The 20,763-nt window shown below is 43.5% G+C and overlaps 1 protein-coding gene across 7 annotated transcripts in view; it reads right to left on the reverse strand.

Annotated features, from left to right (window-relative positions):
• Positions 1-3,068: 3,068 nt before the first annotated feature.
• The window catches only part of TERB1 (telomere repeat binding bouquet formation protein 1), a 91,589-nt gene continuing 73,894 nt past the window's right edge, over positions 3,069-20,763 (reverse strand). For 4 of the 7 annotated variants that reach the window (XM_073226871.1, XM_073226869.1, XM_073226868.1 and 1 more), the window contains 3 exons: positions 8,443-8,592; positions 7,909-7,974; positions 3,069-4,688 (listed from right to left, as the gene is read on the reverse strand). In XM_073226871.1, the coding sequence (XP_073082972.1) occupies positions 4,501-4,688; positions 7,909-7,974; positions 8,443-8,592 (404 nt within the window). In that variant the 3' untranslated portion in view covers positions 3,069-4,500. Of the gene's footprint in view, positions 4,689-4,992; positions 5,031-7,908; positions 7,975-8,442; positions 8,593-20,763 lie in introns of all 7 variants that reach the window. The other 3 variants (XM_073226872.1, XM_073226874.1, XM_073226873.1) reach the window with 3 other exon arrangements.

The raw sequence follows: 20,763 nt of genomic DNA on the forward strand, positions 1-20,763 counted from the left end.
AAAAATCCTTTCCCTTCTAGGACCTTTCTAAGCCTAACTAGATATTTTAGAACGTAAATCCCTAACTTCTCCCTGCACCCTGTTGGCAAGACCCCTGTACAACCTCAGCAAGAGCCCCCCTAAAAAACCATTATCCTCCACACCCCGACACTCCTTCATTAAGCTCCGTCAAGCCCTTGTACAAGCCCCAGCTCTCCATCTTCCTGATTTGTCGAAGCACTTCTCATTATACATTCATGAGAGGTCCAGTCAAGCTCTAGGAGTCCTAGGCCAATATGCTTTGCCCCAGTAGCTTATATCTCCAAGCAATTAGACCCCACAGTTCAGGGATGGGCCCCCTGCCTACAAGCATTAGCTGCTAGACAGCTCTTGCAGAAAGCTCATAAACTGACATTCAGAGCGCCCCTTACCATTCTGTCCCCACATCATCTAAAAGATCTCTTAACCTACAAAAGTTTACAGACTCTCCCTCCCTCCAGACTCCTGACCTTACTGTCCTCTTTCCTCCAAAATCCTGTTCACCCCCTTTGCCATCCATACCCGAATCATGACTTTTTCCTCCTTTACTGCTCTCTCGCTTTTTTTCCTCATTCCTATTGTCTTCCCCACCACCCCAGCCTCCTTTGTATAGCGATTCAAAGTCAGACAGACTTACACACAGCATCAAACAAAAGTTACTGCCCTCATTGCCACACCAGACTGCCCTCTGAAAAGCTGCTCTGAGCCTTTATACCTCCACTTTCCTCCCTCCACCGAAGTGTTCACTAGCATCTACCCTTATTCTCCCTACCTCTGCTTCCTCTATGACCAAAAACAAGCCTATTGCAGGCGATGGCCAGATACCTACAGGAGATGTCCCTACTAGTCTTGCACCATTCACTACATGAGTAACTTCCAGTACCCACAGTATTACTCCTCCAACCGTTTCATGAAATATCCCAATGGCTCATTCTCCTTATCAATCCCAGATCCCTGGGACTCTCGATGGGCTGCCAGAGTCACAGCCTCAGTTTACTATGGGGGGTCCTCGACCCCCCACAGTACCCTTCATATCTCTCGAAAGTATGTTCCCTCTCATTCCCAGATCTCTCAAGTTGCATCAGATAGCAGACATTCTGAAAAAGTCATTATCCAAACTCTTGATAGCACCTCTTCATCTTCTTATCCCCACCCCTCTTCCCATTTCTCCTACTCTTCATTACAGCTCATTCAGGACACCACCATCTTTCTCAACCACACCCTCAACACAGCCAATTGTTTCTTGTGCGCATCACTACAGCGCCCACTGCTGGCCGCCGTGCCCCTTAATATTTCCCAACTACTCCTTCCATGCAGAAAGACAACCCCTCTGCCCCCTGGCAGACATACCCCTATGGGAACCAGAATACGCAGATAATCTCACCATCCACCACTGTGTAAGCCCAACTCCACCCCCTTCCAGTGCACTTCACTGCCTCTCTATCTACACCCCTACTTCCGGCTCTAAGACTTTGACGCAATCGGGACACTTCTTTTAGTGTAATAGCAGTCTTTTCAACTCACTGCCGCTCAACTCCGATACACCCTGCATTCTCGTCACCCTAATCCCACAGTTAACACTTTACAGCATGGCAGAATTCCTTGAGCTCCAACCTCCCTTACCCTCGCGCACAAAAAGAGCTGCTTTCCTTCCCATCATGGTCAGTAGCTCTTTGATCACCTCAGCCATTGGGGCAGGGTTTTCGGGAGAAGCCTTGGGTCACTCTCTATGGGCAGTTAGAGATCTCAACGCCAAACTTGAGGGAGCCCTGACATCCACTGCCGATTCTCTAACCTCTCTCCAAAGACAGGTCACTTCGCTAGCTAAAATCACCCTTCAAAACCGGCGGGCCCTAGATCTGCTTACAGCCGAGAAGGGCGGCACCTGCGTCTTCCTCCGGGAAGAGTGCTGCTATTACATCAACGAATCCGGCATTGTAGAAACTGACATTACCAAACTCACCGACCTTGCCTCCAGTCTCCACTCTGCTTCCAATTCCAACCCATTCTCGTCAATACTAACAAACCCCCTCCTCACCTGGCTCTGGCCCATTGCAGGCCCCATAATAATCATTCTTCTCGCCTGTCTCTTCTTACCCTGTATAATAAAGTTCATCAAATCCCAAGTCAGAAAAATCTCTAATCAAGCTTTCAACCAGCTTTTACTTAGGAACTACCAGCTTCTGGCCACAGAAGATCCCTCACCCTCACGTGACCTCCTCACCACATGCTGAGATGGACCCCTCTCTCCACTGGAAACTGTTCCTGGAAACAATAGCCGCAGACGCCTGGCTCCTGACACCCATATCCTCTTGGCCAACCTATGGTTACAGGGAACCTTCATTGATTTCCAAACCTGAAGAAGTCCACATCTACTCGTCCTTACTGTGGGGAGTCCTATCAACCCTTTCCTCCCAATCCTCAAGCCCTCACTCCCTTCTTCGCCCCTGTTCAGCAGGAAGCAGCCAGAGAGAAAGCAACATCCACAAACCCATAGAGGAGTAAAGGGGGGAATGAAGGGTCCCCACCAGTAAGATGGCAAACTTCCGGCTTCTCTTTGGGGTCCTCAGTTCCCGCCGGCGCCACCTGAAGCCCAATCACCTCTCGCCCCCCTCCCAATCCCAGCACCTAGCCAATAGCCACCAGCCCCGTAGAAGTGACACCTCAATCAATTCATGCCCCCTCCTATATAACCCAGCACCTTTCCCTAATAAAGCGGAACTCTCCGGTGAATTGCTGCTATGTGTCGCTCCTTTCCTTTCAGTCATGAAGGTCCAGATCGTTGTACAGCAATTCATGCTTCTGGCAGCAACTATAACTGAAGTCAGTTCAAACTCCAATGGTCTGTCATTACAAAAATCATTTACTCCCTGTTGATGGGGCTAGCTCTGAATTCCTAAAGACATACAGTCCTGTATTTTGTCATTCTTCAGCTTTCCTTTTTATGCCAAATATCTCTACTTGAGGGGAAAACCCCAGCTCATGTTAACCAAAAGCTAGCCAAGGGTTAGAACAAAATTTTATTAAGGTTTCAGAGAATAGTACAGTATAGGTTATTTTAAATAAGTGTTAGTGACCGACATAAAACAGTGTCTAAGCTACTGTATGTTATATTCTTGGGAATACTTCTGGAAACAGTGTTTGATTTTTCCATTACATAAACAATGTCCAGTCAATAAAAGAACTATTACCTAAGACCCACTAAAAATGGAAAAAGATGTTTAATCTAAATATCTAAATATGATCTAATGATTAAAATTAGATGTTTAATCTAAACATTATCTAAACAATGGTAAGAGAAAATTTCTGATGATCTAAGCCAGTAAGACTGAAGCAACAGACAAAATGTTTTCCCTTTGACCTAAAACAGCTTTCATAAATCTTGAGAAGTACAAATCAAAATAATCCAGCACACTGTTTAAATGATCCCCATAGGGATTAGGAAATACTGACAGATTCATTTAAATGCTGCAAGGAATTTTCCTAATTGTAAATTATTCTTTTGCCTGAAGGAAAATTTGGATTAAATAGAAAATTTTCTTCTTATTGACCCTCTGGAATTTTCATTGTGGACCAGAAAATAAATTTAATAAAAATTCTGCTTTATCTAAATAAGAATAGTCAGGATCTGCAAAAGTCAAAGAATCATACTTACAGGAAAATACCCTTTGGGATTGAATAATCTACTACAATGACATGATGTAGTGAACCAGTGGGTACCTAAGCATAGCTGAGCTTTCAGACCCTGATACCTGATCACTATGTCACAGCAACAACATTTCAAGTATAATGGAGGCTTGTCAAAGCATCCTTCAGGGATCATGATGGAACATAAAAGAAGTAAGAAAACTAGAATGATATCTGTTTGGTTTTCTACTAGAAGAAAACTTAGAAAAGAAACAATAAAAAATTGGTTTAAGATTTTAAAAAGCAAAAGCATATAAATGTTCACCAAAAAGAAGTGAACCTGACCAGATAATCTGGGAGTATTCAAAGGAATTGCAAACAAAATTAATAAAATGTCAAACATTGAGTTTGGGGGTGAGAACCTCACGTGAGCGGCTTGGGATATTCTCTAAATTCTGGGGAGGGTATTCCACTGGGTCAGAATACTCAAATCCAAATGATTTACATAGTATTAGTTGCAATATAGTGTCAAATAATGTTTAAGGGCTGGCCATTTTTTTTTCCTCTCACCTATGTTTTTTCAGCTTAAGGAAATATAAAAGCATATGCCTAAACAAATGTTTGCCCTTATAAAGGAACTTTGTCTTACTAATCTACACATTAAAAACCAATTTGTTATATAAATTATTTTTAATAATTGGATGAACTACAGCATCACAAAAAGTATTTAACTGAAACAGTGTCCCCATTTCCACACTCCCAGTTTCATAAGAGTTTAGAAGAGTATTTTAAATTTTTGTATCTTCCAGGCACTGTATTTTAGGAGTTGAAACTAAAAACTGACAATTCTTCCTTTCAAGGAGCCGCACACTTGGGGCATTTGGTCAGCTTGTGGTATTTGTGAGCAAGGTCCACAGCCTTCCGTCCTTGCTGAAAGGGGTAAGACCATAAAATTAAATTCCAGTGATTTCCCATTTTCTTAACTCCACTGAAAAGGTAATTTACTTCTTCTTCAGTAAAGTTTTTGCGAATTCTTCTTTTTTCTGTAATTAATGAGAATTGTAGGATATATTAGGACTTGATGAAAAAAGGGATCTTCTTGAGACCCAAATAAGTGCTTAACTTTTTCTAAGGCTATGAAAACTTCATGCCTGGACTAATCATCATACAGAAATGTAATTCCATTTTTAAAAAATTTAGTGCCTATTATTAAAGCCAGATACTATCCTTTTGACTGCTTCAATAATAATACTTGCAACATCTTTCAGTCAAGAAACACAGAGTTTATAAACATTTGATTGTTAATTCTCTCAACATTCCTGTGAGGATAGTTAACAAACAGCTTACCTATCTTACTGATACAGCCTTCCCAAAGGGTTCCATAACTTCATAGAAGAGAAAAGAATATCAACACTTGTTACTTTAATTATCAGGCTTGACTAATGTTTTAAATTAGGGGTCTTTTGAAATTTGCTTTAAAATACACATTTACTACCTATATGGGTGTTCAGCTTGATGTGGGAAAAAAAAGTAGCCTGCGCAAGGAGGCAGGAAGTTTTTGACTATCTGGTTTTCAGGGATACTTTCTGTAACAAAGAATGTATGTTGGTACCTGTAAACATATATATATCTTCTGATGATGACTACGGAGAGACAGTTTTCTTTTAAGCTTTTTTTCATTCAATGTTAATTCATGTTATTGTAGGGAGATGTTGATGAGGAGCTTTTTTGTGTTTCCACTTAAGGCTGATAATTATTTTAGTAGGACCTGGAATAGTTGTACTGGGATAGCCTTAGAAAATCTTGTCCTTGCAGGCCAAGACTGTTAGCCATTTGTCCACCTCCCTTAGGATAGGAGCCACAGTTCAGATCTTTTAAGAGAAGAGAAACTCTTAACACCAGAAGACTGAGAAATTAATGAAAGTAATGTCTGATATTACTTCACAGTATTTCTTAGAACGTAAGCCCTGTAAAGACAGGAATTTTTGTTTTTTGCCCACCCATTGTATCCCTAGCAACTAAAACAATCTCTGGCACATAAGTGATCAAAAAATACTTTTTGGAAGAAAAAAAATTCCTTGCAAAAAAAAAATTGTTTCAAAACTTATCAACTACTTCTTACTTTTGGTCTACTGGAAAACTGTGGTTATCCAAGAAATTGATGATTTCAGCTTCACTTGCCCAATGAGTTGAACTCATTACAATCAGGACTGGATGGGTTATTATAACCTCTGGGACACTGGGGTCCTGGAGTTACTCATCTAAAGACAATTCCCACTTTTCCACTGCAGCTGCCACCTCACTGACTCCTACACTTAACATCTGGAGCCAGTTCCTCAAAGGTTATCACAGCAGAGTACTAGGCAACCGAGGAGGAGGCAGCAGCTTTCTACAGCACAAGGCTCCCTTCTGTGGCTCCTTCAAATATTTACTGGGCATTAGGAAAAAAATGGGAGAAAAGGCAAGAAGGCTCAGTTCTAGAGACTTTTATTTTTCAAACCCTCTCAAGATATGAATTCATCCTGAAAGAGAGCTTTGTCTCTAAGGCTCTTTAAATACTTAGATGCTACAATGGTCCTTCTCAAAAGAAAAAACCAAATGAAAAATGATAAATGTCTCTAATACTCGAATTTGAGTGTAACCTATAACCAAATGAAAAATGATAAATGTCTCTAATACAGAAATAAAACTCATCTAGAGGGAAAAAAGTGGCAATATATCAAATATGCCTGGCCTGCTGGTGAAAGAGTTATAAGCCCAATCTAATCACTATGTTCTTGAGATGACTTTCTAAATTCTAAAAAAGCAAGTCGAATTATTAACTATTTGAATTTAGCTAAAGCAGTTCTAACCTATAAAAAAAATGTGTGTATCTATAATCTGAATGTCACTTAGCAGTAGGATTCCTCTGTATAATCAATGTATAATTATGTACATTTCACATGGCTTTGCAAATGATTTTACTGTGTAAAACAATTATGGAATATTTTTAGTTGTCATACATTTGCTTTTAAAATATGTTGCTGAAAAAATCTATTATTAATTTGATGCCAATTTTTTGTCAAAAACAAGACTTCCAAGTGCAATGTTTCTATGGAAAAATATCCATTTTCTAACAGCTTCTACAGAAAGTATTACTTCAAAAAGTGGGCTGCACTAGACTGGTACTAAACTTAATTTTAAATTGCCTGCAGAAATTCTATCCTAGAAAAAAGACCCAGATATAAAAGTAAAAATGTATTTTTTTCAAGGTTTTGGCAATGAAAATGGCCAAATGAAGTGTGTGACAAAATGTTTCCTGTGTGTACCAAGTCCTAATGTCTTTGCAATAACAGAATGGTTCTGTCTTACAGATGTTACTAATTGCCAGGTTACTTTGACAAGTAAGGTACTCAGCTGCTTATTCTTACTCTGCAGGTCCTAATTCCATATGACTAGAAGAAAATGGTTATGCTCTTTAAGTTTCTGTGATAAATTTGGGATGGCGATAGCTGAAATTAAATATTCCTGTAAATTAACTCATCATTTAAAAAGCCTTTGATGTTTAAGCTGGGCTTTAAGGTTTATACTATTTTTCTCTTCAATTTTGATTGGAGAGCTATAGTTATGAGCCAAAACCTTCTTCAAAATCTCTTTGAAGCACTTATGCATAGGAGAATAATTTTGTTCTGAAAATAGAAATGTGATCCAGAGAACAGAACAGGGGCTTCTAGAGAAAAACAGGTTTCCATTTGAATCTAAGCTCTACCATTTGCCAACTCATTGTGCTTTGAGGAGCAAAAAAAATAATGCCTACCTTACACTGCTATTATAAGAACTAAAGGAGTATCACAGAGAAGGGACACAGTAGATCTCTTGCAACTTGCTGCACTGAGGGAGTGACTGCATTGGGTGTGGGTGGGGACTTGATAATATGGGTAAATGTAGTAACCACATTGTTTTTTCATGTGAAACCTGCATAAGAGTGTATATCCATAATACCTTAAAAAAAAGAACTAAAGGAAATATCTCTAAAACACTTAGCATATAGAAGGTGCTTAATAAATGTTAGTTTCCTCTTGCTCCTTCCATAGCTGGCAAGCAATTGGGTGGGCAAGCAACGTAAGGGAAGAAAGAAGTCTCTTTTCTTAAAAAGTGTGACCCTTATCAGAGAGCAAAAGGTGCTTTAAGAGCCATTAGTGATGAGACTAAGAACATTCCTTCAGCTGTTCTTTCTTAGGAATATATGAAGTTTAGGTTTATTTAAAAGTTAAATATATTCACTTATTCCTTCAGGGGTAGTAGATTCATTACTGAGTTGCCGTCTCCTACGTGGGGTCAGCAGAATTTCTGAAAAAGATGGAAAACATTTAGTATGCTTCAAGTATCAATCTGAATAACTGCACTGAGTAATTCCATTAGTATATATTGTTTTTTTCTCCTTCTAATGGGAATACTTAGGTGGGTAAGGTAGAATTTTTAAACCCCAGAGACTAAATCTACATCCTGGGTACATCTTAAATCACTGGTTGCTCAGAGACAGATTTTCTTTTCAACATTACTTTACCCTCCAGCTTTTAATATACTCAATGCTCTAATCTTACTACACTGATGGACAGTGACTGCAATGGGGTATGGGGGGGGGTTGATAATAAAGGTGAATGTAACAATCACATTGTTTTTCTTGTGAAACCTTCATAAGAGTGTATATCAATGATACCTTAATAAAATATATATCTATATATATGCTTAATGCTCTAGATCATAGCTCAGAAGGTATAGTCATAATTACAGTTGTAAAGCTGCTGAATTAATTACTTTTATTACAGATAAGTGATTTCCTTAGTGCACTTTTGTATCTGTCTTCAGCTTCCAAAATGGCTTTGTGATGATCACACTGGTATGGGCAAGAGTGCAAGAGCTTGCTAAAATTTCGGCTATTCAGGGTTTTTCCTACTGCTATACAACCTAAAAGAAAACAAATTAAAGTGATGTATAGATGGTACAAAATATCTACCAACAAATCTATGAAAGCAAATATCTTTCTGATGGTAACTGAAACAAAATCAGAAACTTAATTACAAATACATCAAGAAGCTCAAAGTTATGTAAAGAGTAAAGACAGCAAGTGAGATTGTTATGATAGGGGTGTGAACAGAGTTATGGTGATATAGAAAAAGAGCATCCAGCTTGGTCCAGTTCTAAGCAGAGGTCACACTTAGGGAAGATATTCAAAAGAAGTGACACTTATGTCCAGTCATCGTATTTTTCTTTTTAATGCTTTATTATGGAAAATTTCAAACACACAAGAGGAAAGGGTGAAATATGATGAACCTCCATGTACCCATTATACAGCTTCAATAAGTATTAACACATGGCCAGTCATATTTTATCTATACCCTTCCTATTCTGCTCTCCTCCCATGTCCACCCAGGATTATGAAGCCTGGAATTTGCATTTAAGTTTCATTGCATCTGTAAATGCTTTGTATGCATCCCTAACAGATAATGACTCTTTTTTAAAAAATTCACAAAATCATTATTGTACATAAGAAAATTATGTTTAATATAATCTAGTGACCACTCAGTGTTTACATTTCACCACCACTTCAAAACTTTTTTATTGTTGATTTGTTTGAATCATGAGCCAACAAGATCCATTACTACATTCAACTGGTATGTCTCTTCAGTTTTTTTGTTTTTTTACATTTCCTCCTTTCTTTTCTCTTCAGTTTTTTAAAATCTATCAATCCTTTCATTTCTTCCTTGTCATTTACTTGTAGATATAAGGTCATTTGTACTATATTGTTTCCCAAAGACTGGGTTTTACTGATTATATCCTAGTTGCATCTTTTTAAATGTTCCTGTGTGCTCAATAAACTAGTAATTATATACTAGAAGATTGATCATATTCAGATTCAATTATTTTTAGTGAAACTCCTCATGGGCAATTTTTTGTACTTCTTACTGTATCATATGAAGAGGCACGTAAAGTTTGTGTATCTCTCTAATCTGACTGTCTCTCTTTTTTAATGTTAAGATTGATTAGCAGGTTCAGGTAATGTCAGCTATATCCATCCCTTGTAAAGTTCTCCATGTTCTTATCACCTAATGGTATCAGTGGCCCATTCCTAAAACACTAGAAGTTTGACAAGGCAGAAAGTTGGCTGGGATGAGGACATTTCAAGTACAGTGAACATGTGCAAAAGCACAGAAGAGTGAAAAAACATACTGTGCTCAGAGTACTTCGGTGTGGCTTGAGTATAAGATATGAGAGAAGTGTGGAAGAAAAGTTGAGGCTGGTGAGGATTGCAAGGGGACAGATCAGTAATGGTCTTAAAGCCATGCTAAGAATTTTTAACTATCTTCAAGTCAATGGGGAAGAACTGAAGGATATTTACTGAGCAGAGAAATAACATGACTTTAATTGTCTTACAGAAAGCTCAACTTAGGATCAGTTGAGAGGGTACTACCATCAGTCCAGGAAATAAATAAGTAGATTCTGAAACAAGGCACCTTGCAGGGAGAATGTAGAGAATCTGGAGGTCAGATTGACAAATAATGAGCCATTGTGGTAAAGGAGAAGTTTAGTATAATTCTCAAGTAATTTGGTAGTTGATCAAATGACAGAGTTTGGAATAAGCATGGTACATTTCTGGCAGACATAGAGAGAACAAACATGCAGTAAAATTTAACAGGTGGTGAAGGGCCCCCACCAGTAAGATGGTGAACTAGTGGCTTCTCTTCGGGGGTCCTCGGTTCCCGCCGGCGCCACCTGAAGCCCAATCACCTCTCGCCCCCCTCCCAATCCCAGCACCTAGCCAATAGCCACCAGTCCTGTAGAAGTAACACCACAATCACCCCATGCCCCTTCCTATATAACCCAGCACCTTTCCCTAATAAAGCGGAATTCTCCAGTGAATTGCTGCTGTGTCGCTCCTTTCCTTTCATTGGTGCTGAAACCCGGGAGACGGGACACCCCAACTGGGCCCCGTCTTCCCCCGACACCAGCAGCAGCTTGCCCTCGTCCTCTTTTTCCGGCGCTGGCTCATCACACTCACCACTCCTCTCTGGCCTTTAGGTAAGTTTTCCCCCAGGGTGGGCCACTCTTCCCCGAGGTATCGCAGTGCCATTGACCGTGATCGTCCGGCAAGGCTCTGACGCTCGGGGATGAGGAGGGAACTCTCCCTGCCTCCAGCCTTCACAGCTGCTGCAGACGCTCAGGCCCCCCTCCAACAGCCATAAATTGCTGCCTCCGGCCTTCACGGCTGCAGCAGACCCTTAGGCCCCCCTCCAACAGCCATAAATCGCCGCCTCCAGCCTTCACAGTTGCTGCAGACCCTCAGGCCCCCCTCCAACAGCCATACATGAGGTGACTCTTTGTGGATGAGAACACTCCCTTTTCCCCTTCCTCCTTCTGTTCTGCCTGCTGAAATCTGTTCCGTCCGCCGAAAATTCCTAGTACTAGGTACCTCGTGACTCCGGCACTCTGCCTTCTTAGGGAAGTCTGGGTGATGACCCACACTTCCTAAGAAATTCCGACTCGTATATGAGTTTCTGCAGACCACCAAGGATCATTGGGGACGCACTTTGTCTCCTTGCCGTCTGCCTCCGGTCTGAGGATTTCCGTTTGTCTTCCCCTGTTTGTCTCCTTCTCTGTCCTTTAACCATGGGAGCCTCCTCATCCCTCCCTGAAAGTTCACCTCTTGAATGCCTGCTTAAGCATCTGGCTACCCTATCCCTGACACCTGATATAAAACCAAAACTTCTCTGTAAATACTGCTCCCAAGATTGGCTGACATACCCCCTAAATGATAACAACCAATGGCCTGCAGGGGGAACTCTTGATTCTAACATCACTCGCAATCTCTTTAACTACTGCCAGCGCCTGAAAAAATGGAAGGAGATTCCCTATATCCACGCTTTCTGTCTCCTCCTACCCCCCCACCGCCCCCTCCCAAGTTCTCCTAGCCTGCAAGCCGCCGCCCCCACAGAAGCCTCCCCTTCATTCCCTTCCCCTTCTTCTACAGCAGCCCTTCTCCCTTCCTCCCCAACCATCTCCTCCCCCATCTCACCTCCTCCACCTTCCTCCCCTGCAGATTAAGCCTGAGCCTTTCAGCGCCCCCCTTTAACTAGGTCCCGGGGGCCTCCTCCATCTTTGCCCTCATCACCTGTTTCTCCCCTGTTGGGGACCGCCTTTGTCTTCTCACATGTTTGTAGGCAGAATGGGAAAGCACCTTCCCCCATGTCTGAACGCAGCATAGGAAAGCACAAGCTTGAGAACAACTGGTGCCGTCCTTGGAAGTTATCTGTCCACAAAAACATATCTTGTCCTCAAAGACGAGCCAAGACTCCTCACTCTGAAAATAGGGAGACCTTGAAGATGTGTAGAAACACCACCCCTGCTTCTAGCTATGCCCTTCCCCCACTTGCCGATGTGGCAGGAATAGAGAACAAAAAACATTGTTTACGCATTCCATAAGCAACTAACTGGAGCCCTGCTGTAGCTCAGTTGGTAGAGCATGGGACTTTTAACCTCAGAGTCATGAGTTCAAGCCCAACTGGAGCGGCAGAGGCAAGCAGCTGGGCTACTGGCTGGTGACGTGTGGGAGCATCAGCCCTCCCAGTTCTTTCTATCTTTCTTTATTTTTTTCGCCCCCCTTCTGCATTTCAGGACCTGCTCAACTAGGCATGGATGGACCGCGTCATTCCCCCACAGACTGAGCCAGAACCCTTCAGTCCCCCTCAGACTCGGTCCCGAGGGCCTCCCAAAATTATTGCCCCCCTCCACGATGTAGCTTAGACAGACTCACTCAAGCCCTATTACAGTACACCAGCCTTGACCCAGAAACGCCTGACGGAAGACATGTCCTTATGACATACTTCCTAGCTCAAAGCTACCCCGACATTAAAGCTAAACGCAAAAAGTTAGAACAGGGCCCCGCTACCCCACAGACTGAGATCCTAACAGTGGCCTTTAACGTCTTCCATAACCGGGAGGAGGAGAAAGAACACCATAAACAAAAAGCTGATCAGGCCAATTTCCAGATGTTGGCCCTGCTGATAAAACCACAACCTGGGCGCCCCTCTACAAACAAGCCCCCCCCAGCAGCTTGTTTCAAGTGCGGAAAAGAGGGACATTGGTCAAGGGTGTGCCCCTCCCCCAGATCTCCTACCACCCCATGCCCCAGATGCCACAAAAAGGGCCACTGGGGGTCTGATTGCCCAACCACCCGAAGGGGAGGCTGGACGAACAACCCCCATCCTAAGCCCACCGTAGTGAGGCTGGCAGAGGAAGATTGACGGGTCCCAGGGGCTTCTCGCCCAACCATTTCCGTCACCAAACAGAAGCCCAGGGTTACTTTAATAGTAGACAGTCGCCCCATCTCCTTCCTCCTAGATACAGGAGCCACCTCCTCGGTCTTGCAAGAATACCGGGGCCCTACCATGCCTGCCATTACTCCTATAGTCGGGGTAGGAGGTAAACAGATTTTCCCATTAACCGCCCCCCTTTTATGCACAATCCAAGACAATCCTATACCTTTCTCCCACTCCTTCCTGGTTATGCCCCAGTGTCCCATCCCTTTACTAGGACGGGACATCCTTTCTCTCCTCCACGTTTCCATAACTATATCCACTCCCACAGCCCCCAGTACTCCCTTTCTGATGGCCCTCATAGCCGACGACCCCCCTCTACCCAATGAAAGCTCCGGTTCCGCCCTTATACACCCTGTAAATCCCAAAGTTTGGGACATCTCAAGCCCCTCCATGGCTCTATGTCCTCCTGCCTCTATCAAATTACGTGACCCCTCTCAGTATATCTGTCAGGCCCAATACCCCCTAACCACTTCAGCCCTCATAAGCCTCCAACCCATCATTCAAGATCTCTTAAACAAAAATTACCTCAGACCCACTCACTCCCCATTTAATACACCCATATTAGCTGTTAAAAAAAAACCCAACAAATCTTTCCGCCTTGTCCAAAACCTTTGCCTCATCAACATGGCCGTTGTCCCTATCCATCCCTTAGTTCCAAATCCATACACCCTTTAATCGCAGATCCCTGCCTTGGCATCCCACTTCTCAGTCCTAGATCTCAAGGACGCATTTTTTCTATCCCTCTGGACCCCTCCTCCCAAGATTTTTTCACCTTCACCTGGACAGACCCATACACAAGACATTCCAAACAACTCACTTGGACAGTTTTGCCACAAGGCTTCCAAGATAGTCCCCATATTTTTGGACAGGTCCTAGCTCAGGACCTCAAACAGTTTCATCATGATCACTCTGAGTCCACCTTATTACAATACGTAGACGATCTTCTACTCTGCAGTCCCTCATGGGAACAGTCTCAACTTGACACTGCCTCCCTACTTAACCTTCTAGCTTCCAGAGGTTACCGAGTATCCCCCGTCAAAGCTCAAATCTCTTCCCCTCCTGTCACTTACCTCAGATTCCTTCTATCTCAACAAAGAAAGTCCATTACCTTAGACAGAAAACGGCTCCTCTCTGACCTGCCCATTCCCAAAACCAAGACAGAAATCCTTTCCTTTCTGGGCCTGGCTGGGTATTTTAGAGCGTGGATCCCTAACTTCTCCCTGTTGGCAAGACCCCTATACGACCTCAGCAAGGGCCCCCCTGAAGAACCATTATCATCCTCACCCCAACACTCCTTCATTAAGCTCCCTCAAGCCCTTGTAGAAGCCCCAGCTCTCCATCTTCCTGATTTGTCGAAGCCCTTCTCATTACACATTCATGAGAGGTCAAGTCAAGCTCTAGGAGTCCTAGGCCAATATTATGGCCCATCCTTTGCCCCAGTAGCTTATCTCTCCAAGCAATTAGACCCCACAGTTTGGGGATGAGCCCCTGCCTATGGGCATTAGCCGCTGGACAGCTCTTGCAGAAAGAAGCTCATAAACTGACATTCAGGGCGCCCCTTACCATTCTGTCCCCACATCACCTAAAAGATCTCTTAACCTACAAAAGTCTACAGACTCTCCCTCCCTCCAGACTCCTGACCTTACTGTCCTCTTTCCTCCAAAATCCAGACATTTCTTTCCTCCCCTGCCAACCCTTGAATCCGGCCACTCTTCTTCCTCTACCCTACTCTCCTCATGCTCCCTCGCATGATTGCCTGGAAGCCCTTCACAACTTCCTTCCATGCCACTCCATGATCTCTGAAGGAGCCCGCTCACACTCCAACCTTATTTGGTTTACTGATGGGTCCTCCTTTAAACATGAGGGCACCCACTACGCAGGATACGCAGTAGTCTCCCTCGAAGATGTCATTGAGGCATGAGCCCTACCCCCCGTACAACCAATCAACAGGCCGAACTCATTGCAGCCACCAGAGCTTGCACTCTAGCCTGGGACACGTCTCTCACACTGTACACTGACTCCAAATACATATTCCACATTCTCTTGTCTCATGTGGCAGTATCGAAAGAACGAGGCCTCCTCACCACAAAAGGAAATTCCATAACTAATTCAGCCTTAATTACTAAACTTCTAGAGGCTTCACAACTCCCACACCGACTAGGCATAGTCCACTGCAAATCACATCAAAAGGATGACTCCCCCATTGCAAGAGGTAACAACAAAGCCGACAGAGTAGCCCGGTCAGTTGCCCTATCAGAAGACACACCAGACAACAACCCATCTGCCCTTGCAGTTTTAGCCTTATCACAAGCACCCTCTGTTCCCAGGACAAAGAGTCTCTCTTCCGCTTCTTACACAATCTGTTCCATCCCAGCCCCCAATCCTTGATCCATTTTTTACAATCCTTTTTTCCTTTCTCTCCTGAAGATAAAACCCTACTTGACCAAATCACCCGCAAGTGCACCATCTGCCAATGCACTAACCCTAATACCCCCCTCAAGGCCCGACACTTCCTGGCTCATCAAGCAAGGGGCAATGTCCCCGCTGCAGATTGGCAAATAGACTTCACTAACATGTCCCCTGTACAGCGTACCAGATACCTACTCGTGTTAGTAGATACATTTTCAGGATGGGTCAAAGCTTTCCCCACCACTAACAAACGAGCGTCCACAGTTGCCTCTATCCTCCTCACCCAAATCTTTCCTAGGTTCGGGATGCCCACGTCCCTCCAATCAGATAACGGCCCTGAGTTCACTGCCCAAATTATCCAGAACCTCTCCAAGTCGCTCTCGCTCCCCTGGCATTTACATTGTCCTTATCGACCACAGGCTTCGGGAAAAGTAGAAAGAACCAATAAGACTCTAAAGGACATCCTGACCAAACTATCTCTAGAACTACACCTTCACTGGGTTCGCTTACTTCCCTTAGCTCTACTCCGCATTTGAGCCCTCCCAAAGAAACCTTCCTTCTTGTCGCCCTTTGAGATCATGTACGGCCGCCCGATTCTACCCCCGGGGCTCCCTTCCCACAAAGGACCAATTCCTCCCAATATGGCCCTTCCGCTACTCTCTCTCCTCTGCACTGAATTGTGGAAATATCAGGATTGGCTCCTCCCTGATCCATCCGCCTCCCAAAATCCTCCTGCCTTACAGCCCGGCCAACTAGTGTTTTATAAGCCGCCAGAGGATCAGCCCTCTCTCACTCCAAAATGGGAGGGTCCACACCCAGTTATTCTCTGCACCCCCTCAGCCGCCAAGCTCTTACTGCCTGATAACTCTGTCACCCCTTAGATTCATATCTCCAGGTTGAAACCAAATACCCAAGACCCACCTTCTCTGGACACCCAAGACCCATCAGTCACAATCCAGAGTCCTTCGGATACAGCCCAAGACACTGTCTACTCTGCCACGCCTCATCCCTCTGATCCCTTAAAACTCTGCATCTCCCGTTCACCCCCTTTGCCATCCATACCCGAATCATGACTTTTTCCTCCTTTACTGCTCTCTCGCTTTTTTTCCTCATTCCTATTGTCTTCCCCGCCACCCCAGCCTCCTTTGTATGGCAATTCAAAGTTAGACAAACTTACACACAGCATAAAACAAAAGTTACTGCCCTCATTGCCACATCAGACTGCCCTCTGAAAGGCTGCTCTGAGCCTTTATACCTCCACTTTCCTCCCTCCACCGAAGTGTTCACTAGCAGCTACCTTTATTCTCCCTACCTCTGCTTCCTCTATGACCAAAGACAAGCCTATTGCAGGCAATGGCAAGACACTTACAGGGGATGTCCCTACTGGTCTTGCGCCATTCACTACATGGGTAACTCCCAGTACCCACAGTATTACTCCTCCAACCACTTCATGAAATATCCCAACGGCTCATTCTCCTTATCAATCCCAGATCCCTGGGACTCTCAATGAGCTTCTGGAGTCACAGCCTCAGATTACTATGGGGGGTCCTTGACCCCCCACGGTACCCTTCATATCTCTCGAGAGTATGTTCCCTCTCACTCCCAGATCTCTCAAGTTGCATCAGATAGCAGACATTCTGAAAAAGTCATTATCCAAACTCTTGACGGGCCTCTTCATCTTCTTATTCCTCCTACTCTTGGTTACAGCTCATTCAAGACACCACCATCTTTCTCAACCACATCCTCAACACCGCCAATTGTTTCTTGTGTGCATCACTACAGCGCCCACTGCTGGCCGCCGTGCCCCTTAATATTTCCAACTACTCCTTCCATGCAGAAGGACAACCCCTCCGCCCCCTGGCAGACATACCCCTATAGGAACCAGAATACGCAGATAATCTCACCATCCACCACTGTGTAAGGCCAACTCCACCCGCCTCCAGCGCACTTCACTGCCTCTCTATCTACACCCCTACCTCTGGCTCTAAGGCTTTTATGCAACCGGGACACTTCTTTTGGTGTAATGGTAGTCTTTTCAACTCACTGCCTCCCAACTCTGATACACCCTGCATTCTCGTCACCCTAATCCCACAGCTTACACTTTACAACATGGCAGAATTTCTTGAGCTCCAACCTCCCTTGCCCTCGTGCACAAAAAGGGCTGCTTTCCTTCCCATCATGGTCGGTATCTCTTTAACCACCTCAGCCATTGGGGCAGGGTTTTCGGGAGGAGCCTTGGGTCACTCTCTATGGGCAATTAAAGATCTCAACACCAAACTTGAGGGAGCCCTGACATCCACTGCCGACTCCCTAGCCTCTCTCCAAAGACAAGTCACTTCGCTAGCTAAAGTCACCCTTCAAAACCGGCGGGCCTTAGATCTGCTTACAGCCGAAAAGGGCGGCACCTGCGTCTTCCTCCGGGAAGAGTGCTGCTATTACATCAACGAATCCGGCATTGTAGAAACTGACATTACCAAACTCACCGACCCTGCCTCCAGCCTCCACTCTGCTTCCAATTCCAACCCATTCTCTTCAATACTAACAAACCCCCTCCTTACCTGGCTCTAGCCCATTGCAGGCCCCATAATAATCATTCTTCTCGCCTGTCTCTTCTTACCCTGTATAATAAAGTTCATCAAATGCCAAGTCAGAAAAATCTCTAATCAAACTTTCAACCAGCTTTTACTCAGGAACTATCAGCTTCTGGCCACAGACGATCCCTCACCCTCACGTAATCTCCTCACCACACGCTGAGATAGACCCCTCTCTCCGCTGGAAACTGTTCCTAGAAACAATGGCCGCAGACGCCTGGCTCCTGGCACCCGTGTCCTCTTGGCACCATTAGAATCAACAAGTCCTCGACCTATGGTTACAGGGAACCTTCATTGATTTCCAACCTGAAGAAGTCCACATCTACTCGTCCTTACTGTGGGGAGTCCTATCAACCCTTTCCTCCCAATCCTCAAGCCCTTACTCCCTTCTCCACCCCCGTTCAGCAGGAAGCAGTCAGAGAGAAAGCAACGTCCACAACCCCATAGAGGAGAAAGGGGGGAATGAAGGACCCCCACCAGTAAGATGGCGAACTTCCGGCTTCTCTTCGGGGTCCTTGGTTCCAGCCGGCACCACCTGAAGCCCAATCACCTCTCGCACCCCTCCCAATCCCAGCACCTAGCCAATAGCCACCAGTCCCGTAGAAGTAACACCACAATCACCCCATGCCCCTTCCTATATAATCCAACACCTTTCCCTAATAAAGTGGAATTCTCCGGTGAATTGCTGCTGTGTGTCGCTCCTTCCTTTCAGGTGGTAGCAGGACAAAATTCCACAAAATTTTGAAAGCCAGACAGAAAATTTGATTCAATGAGTTACAGAAAGCATCAAGGGTATTTGAGTATGGTGACATGAAAAAAATCACATATTAGGTAGAAAAGTTAGCAGCAATATGCATATTATTGTTGGGGATTGGGGAGACTTGAAACTGAAGACTCCTAGAAAGTTGCTATAGTAATCTAGGCATAAAGCAAAAAGGGCCTATGTGGGGGGAAAAACAAAAGCAAAACAGTGAATTTGACAGACTAGAAATAGTGGCATAAGGAGAAAAAATAGTTACAGATGATTCAAGGTTTGAAATTTGGGAGGCCAGAAGAATACCAGCAACGTAATAGAAATGGAGTGGCTGGAGGGAGGGTAATTTTAGAGGAAGAAAGATGCTGTGTTTTGAAAACATCAGGCTTGAAATAACAACAAGGTACTGAGGTGAGTATGTCCTGGTAACAGCTGGAAATGGAAGAATCCAAGGTAGCCGCCAAGCGTACAGACAGATTTGAAAATCATCAGTAAAATGATAGTTGATGCCACAAAAGTAAATGCTGCAAAGAGTTAAGTACTGTAGACTATTTCTTGGGGGAATACCTATAGAAATTTGGGAGAAAGAGAAAGATAAGGCAGTAAAGGTGATAAAATGGAATGGTTTTTAGACTGTTAACTTGTTTGGGTGAGAACTGACATCTTTTCATTTTTTATTTCAGTACCTGCCATAAAAAAGCATTCCCTAAGTGCCATTTGTACTATATTGTTTCCCAAATAAATGCCAGATAAATGAATGAGTCGCCACTGAGGGAAGAAAGAATTATAAACAGCCATCTCAGACAAACTAAGGATGGAAGGGAGTTAACAGGTATAGAGGTTCTACTATGCCAACTAAAATACTTTAGACTAGAGCAGAGGTTTCCAAACTTTCCCACTTCATGCACACTTAAGATCTTGGTGATTTTTTAAGATATCCCAGGTCATAGAAATACCAACTATTTTGTTAGGTTCAAAACAGTAAGTATTTATGATCTAAAATTTAGCAGCCATTTGAAAAAAGAATACACCTAAACTAAAAGAAAAAATAATATTTGTTATTTGATTATTATTAATTACAATTACAACTGACCCTTGAACAATGTGATTAGGAGTGCCGACCCCCAGCAGTTGAAAATCCACATATACCTTTTAACTCCCCAAAATCTTAACTAATAGCCTGCAGTTGACCAGAAACCTTAACAATAACATAACAGCTATTCAACACATTTTCCGTTACATGTGTTCTACACTGTAGTCTTACAATTAAGTAAACTAGAAAAAAGAAAATGTTTTCTCAAATTATTACAAATCACCCCAAAATTTTCTAATATATTTATTGAAAAAAATCCACATGTAAGTGGACTCCTGCAGTTCAAACCCATGTTGCTCAAGAATCAACTAATTCCTAATGGGATGTGGGCACCTGTGTATAGCACAGCCTCCCAAACCTTGGAATGAGACTGGACACTGTCCCCCTCATTTCCTGTTCCACATCAATTTTCATGTGGTGCTTTTTATCACAACCATTACTGAAAACCCAGTTCCACAAAAGCATGACATCATTAAAAAGAATGTAGTGTAAGCTAATGTTGAAACTGTAAGCTACTTTTAACCTAGTAGTTCATGTATTGTTCAAAGGATGTTGACTATTTTGTGTTACACTTAAAAATTTTTAAATACTGTGTAGTGACCTTGTGAGTTTACTGCAGAGCTCTAGGGAACTGGGATGGATGATCTGGAAACTGTGGCTTTACAACTATCCAGAGGAGAGGATTTCAAGGAATAGTAGTCAATAGTATAGAGCTATCAGGTTAAGAATTTTTTTTAAGTCACTGATTTTGGGGAGAAACAAAAGAGGCTTCAGGTAACCTTTAACATTAAAGTTCAGCAGAATGGCAATAAAGCCAGATTGCAGGGGGTTAAAAAAGTAATGAATACACTGAAAAAGAAGGGAGCAAGAGCAGGAACCTGGTAATAAACGGTGGAACAAAGGGTAGATGAATAC

Source organism: Manis javanica, chromosome 17, assembly GCF_040802235.1.
Source record: "Manis javanica isolate MJ-LG chromosome 17, MJ_LKY, whole genome shotgun sequence".
In the NCBI taxonomy this organism is placed as follows: Eukaryota; Metazoa; Chordata; class Mammalia; order Pholidota; family Manidae; genus Manis; species Manis javanica.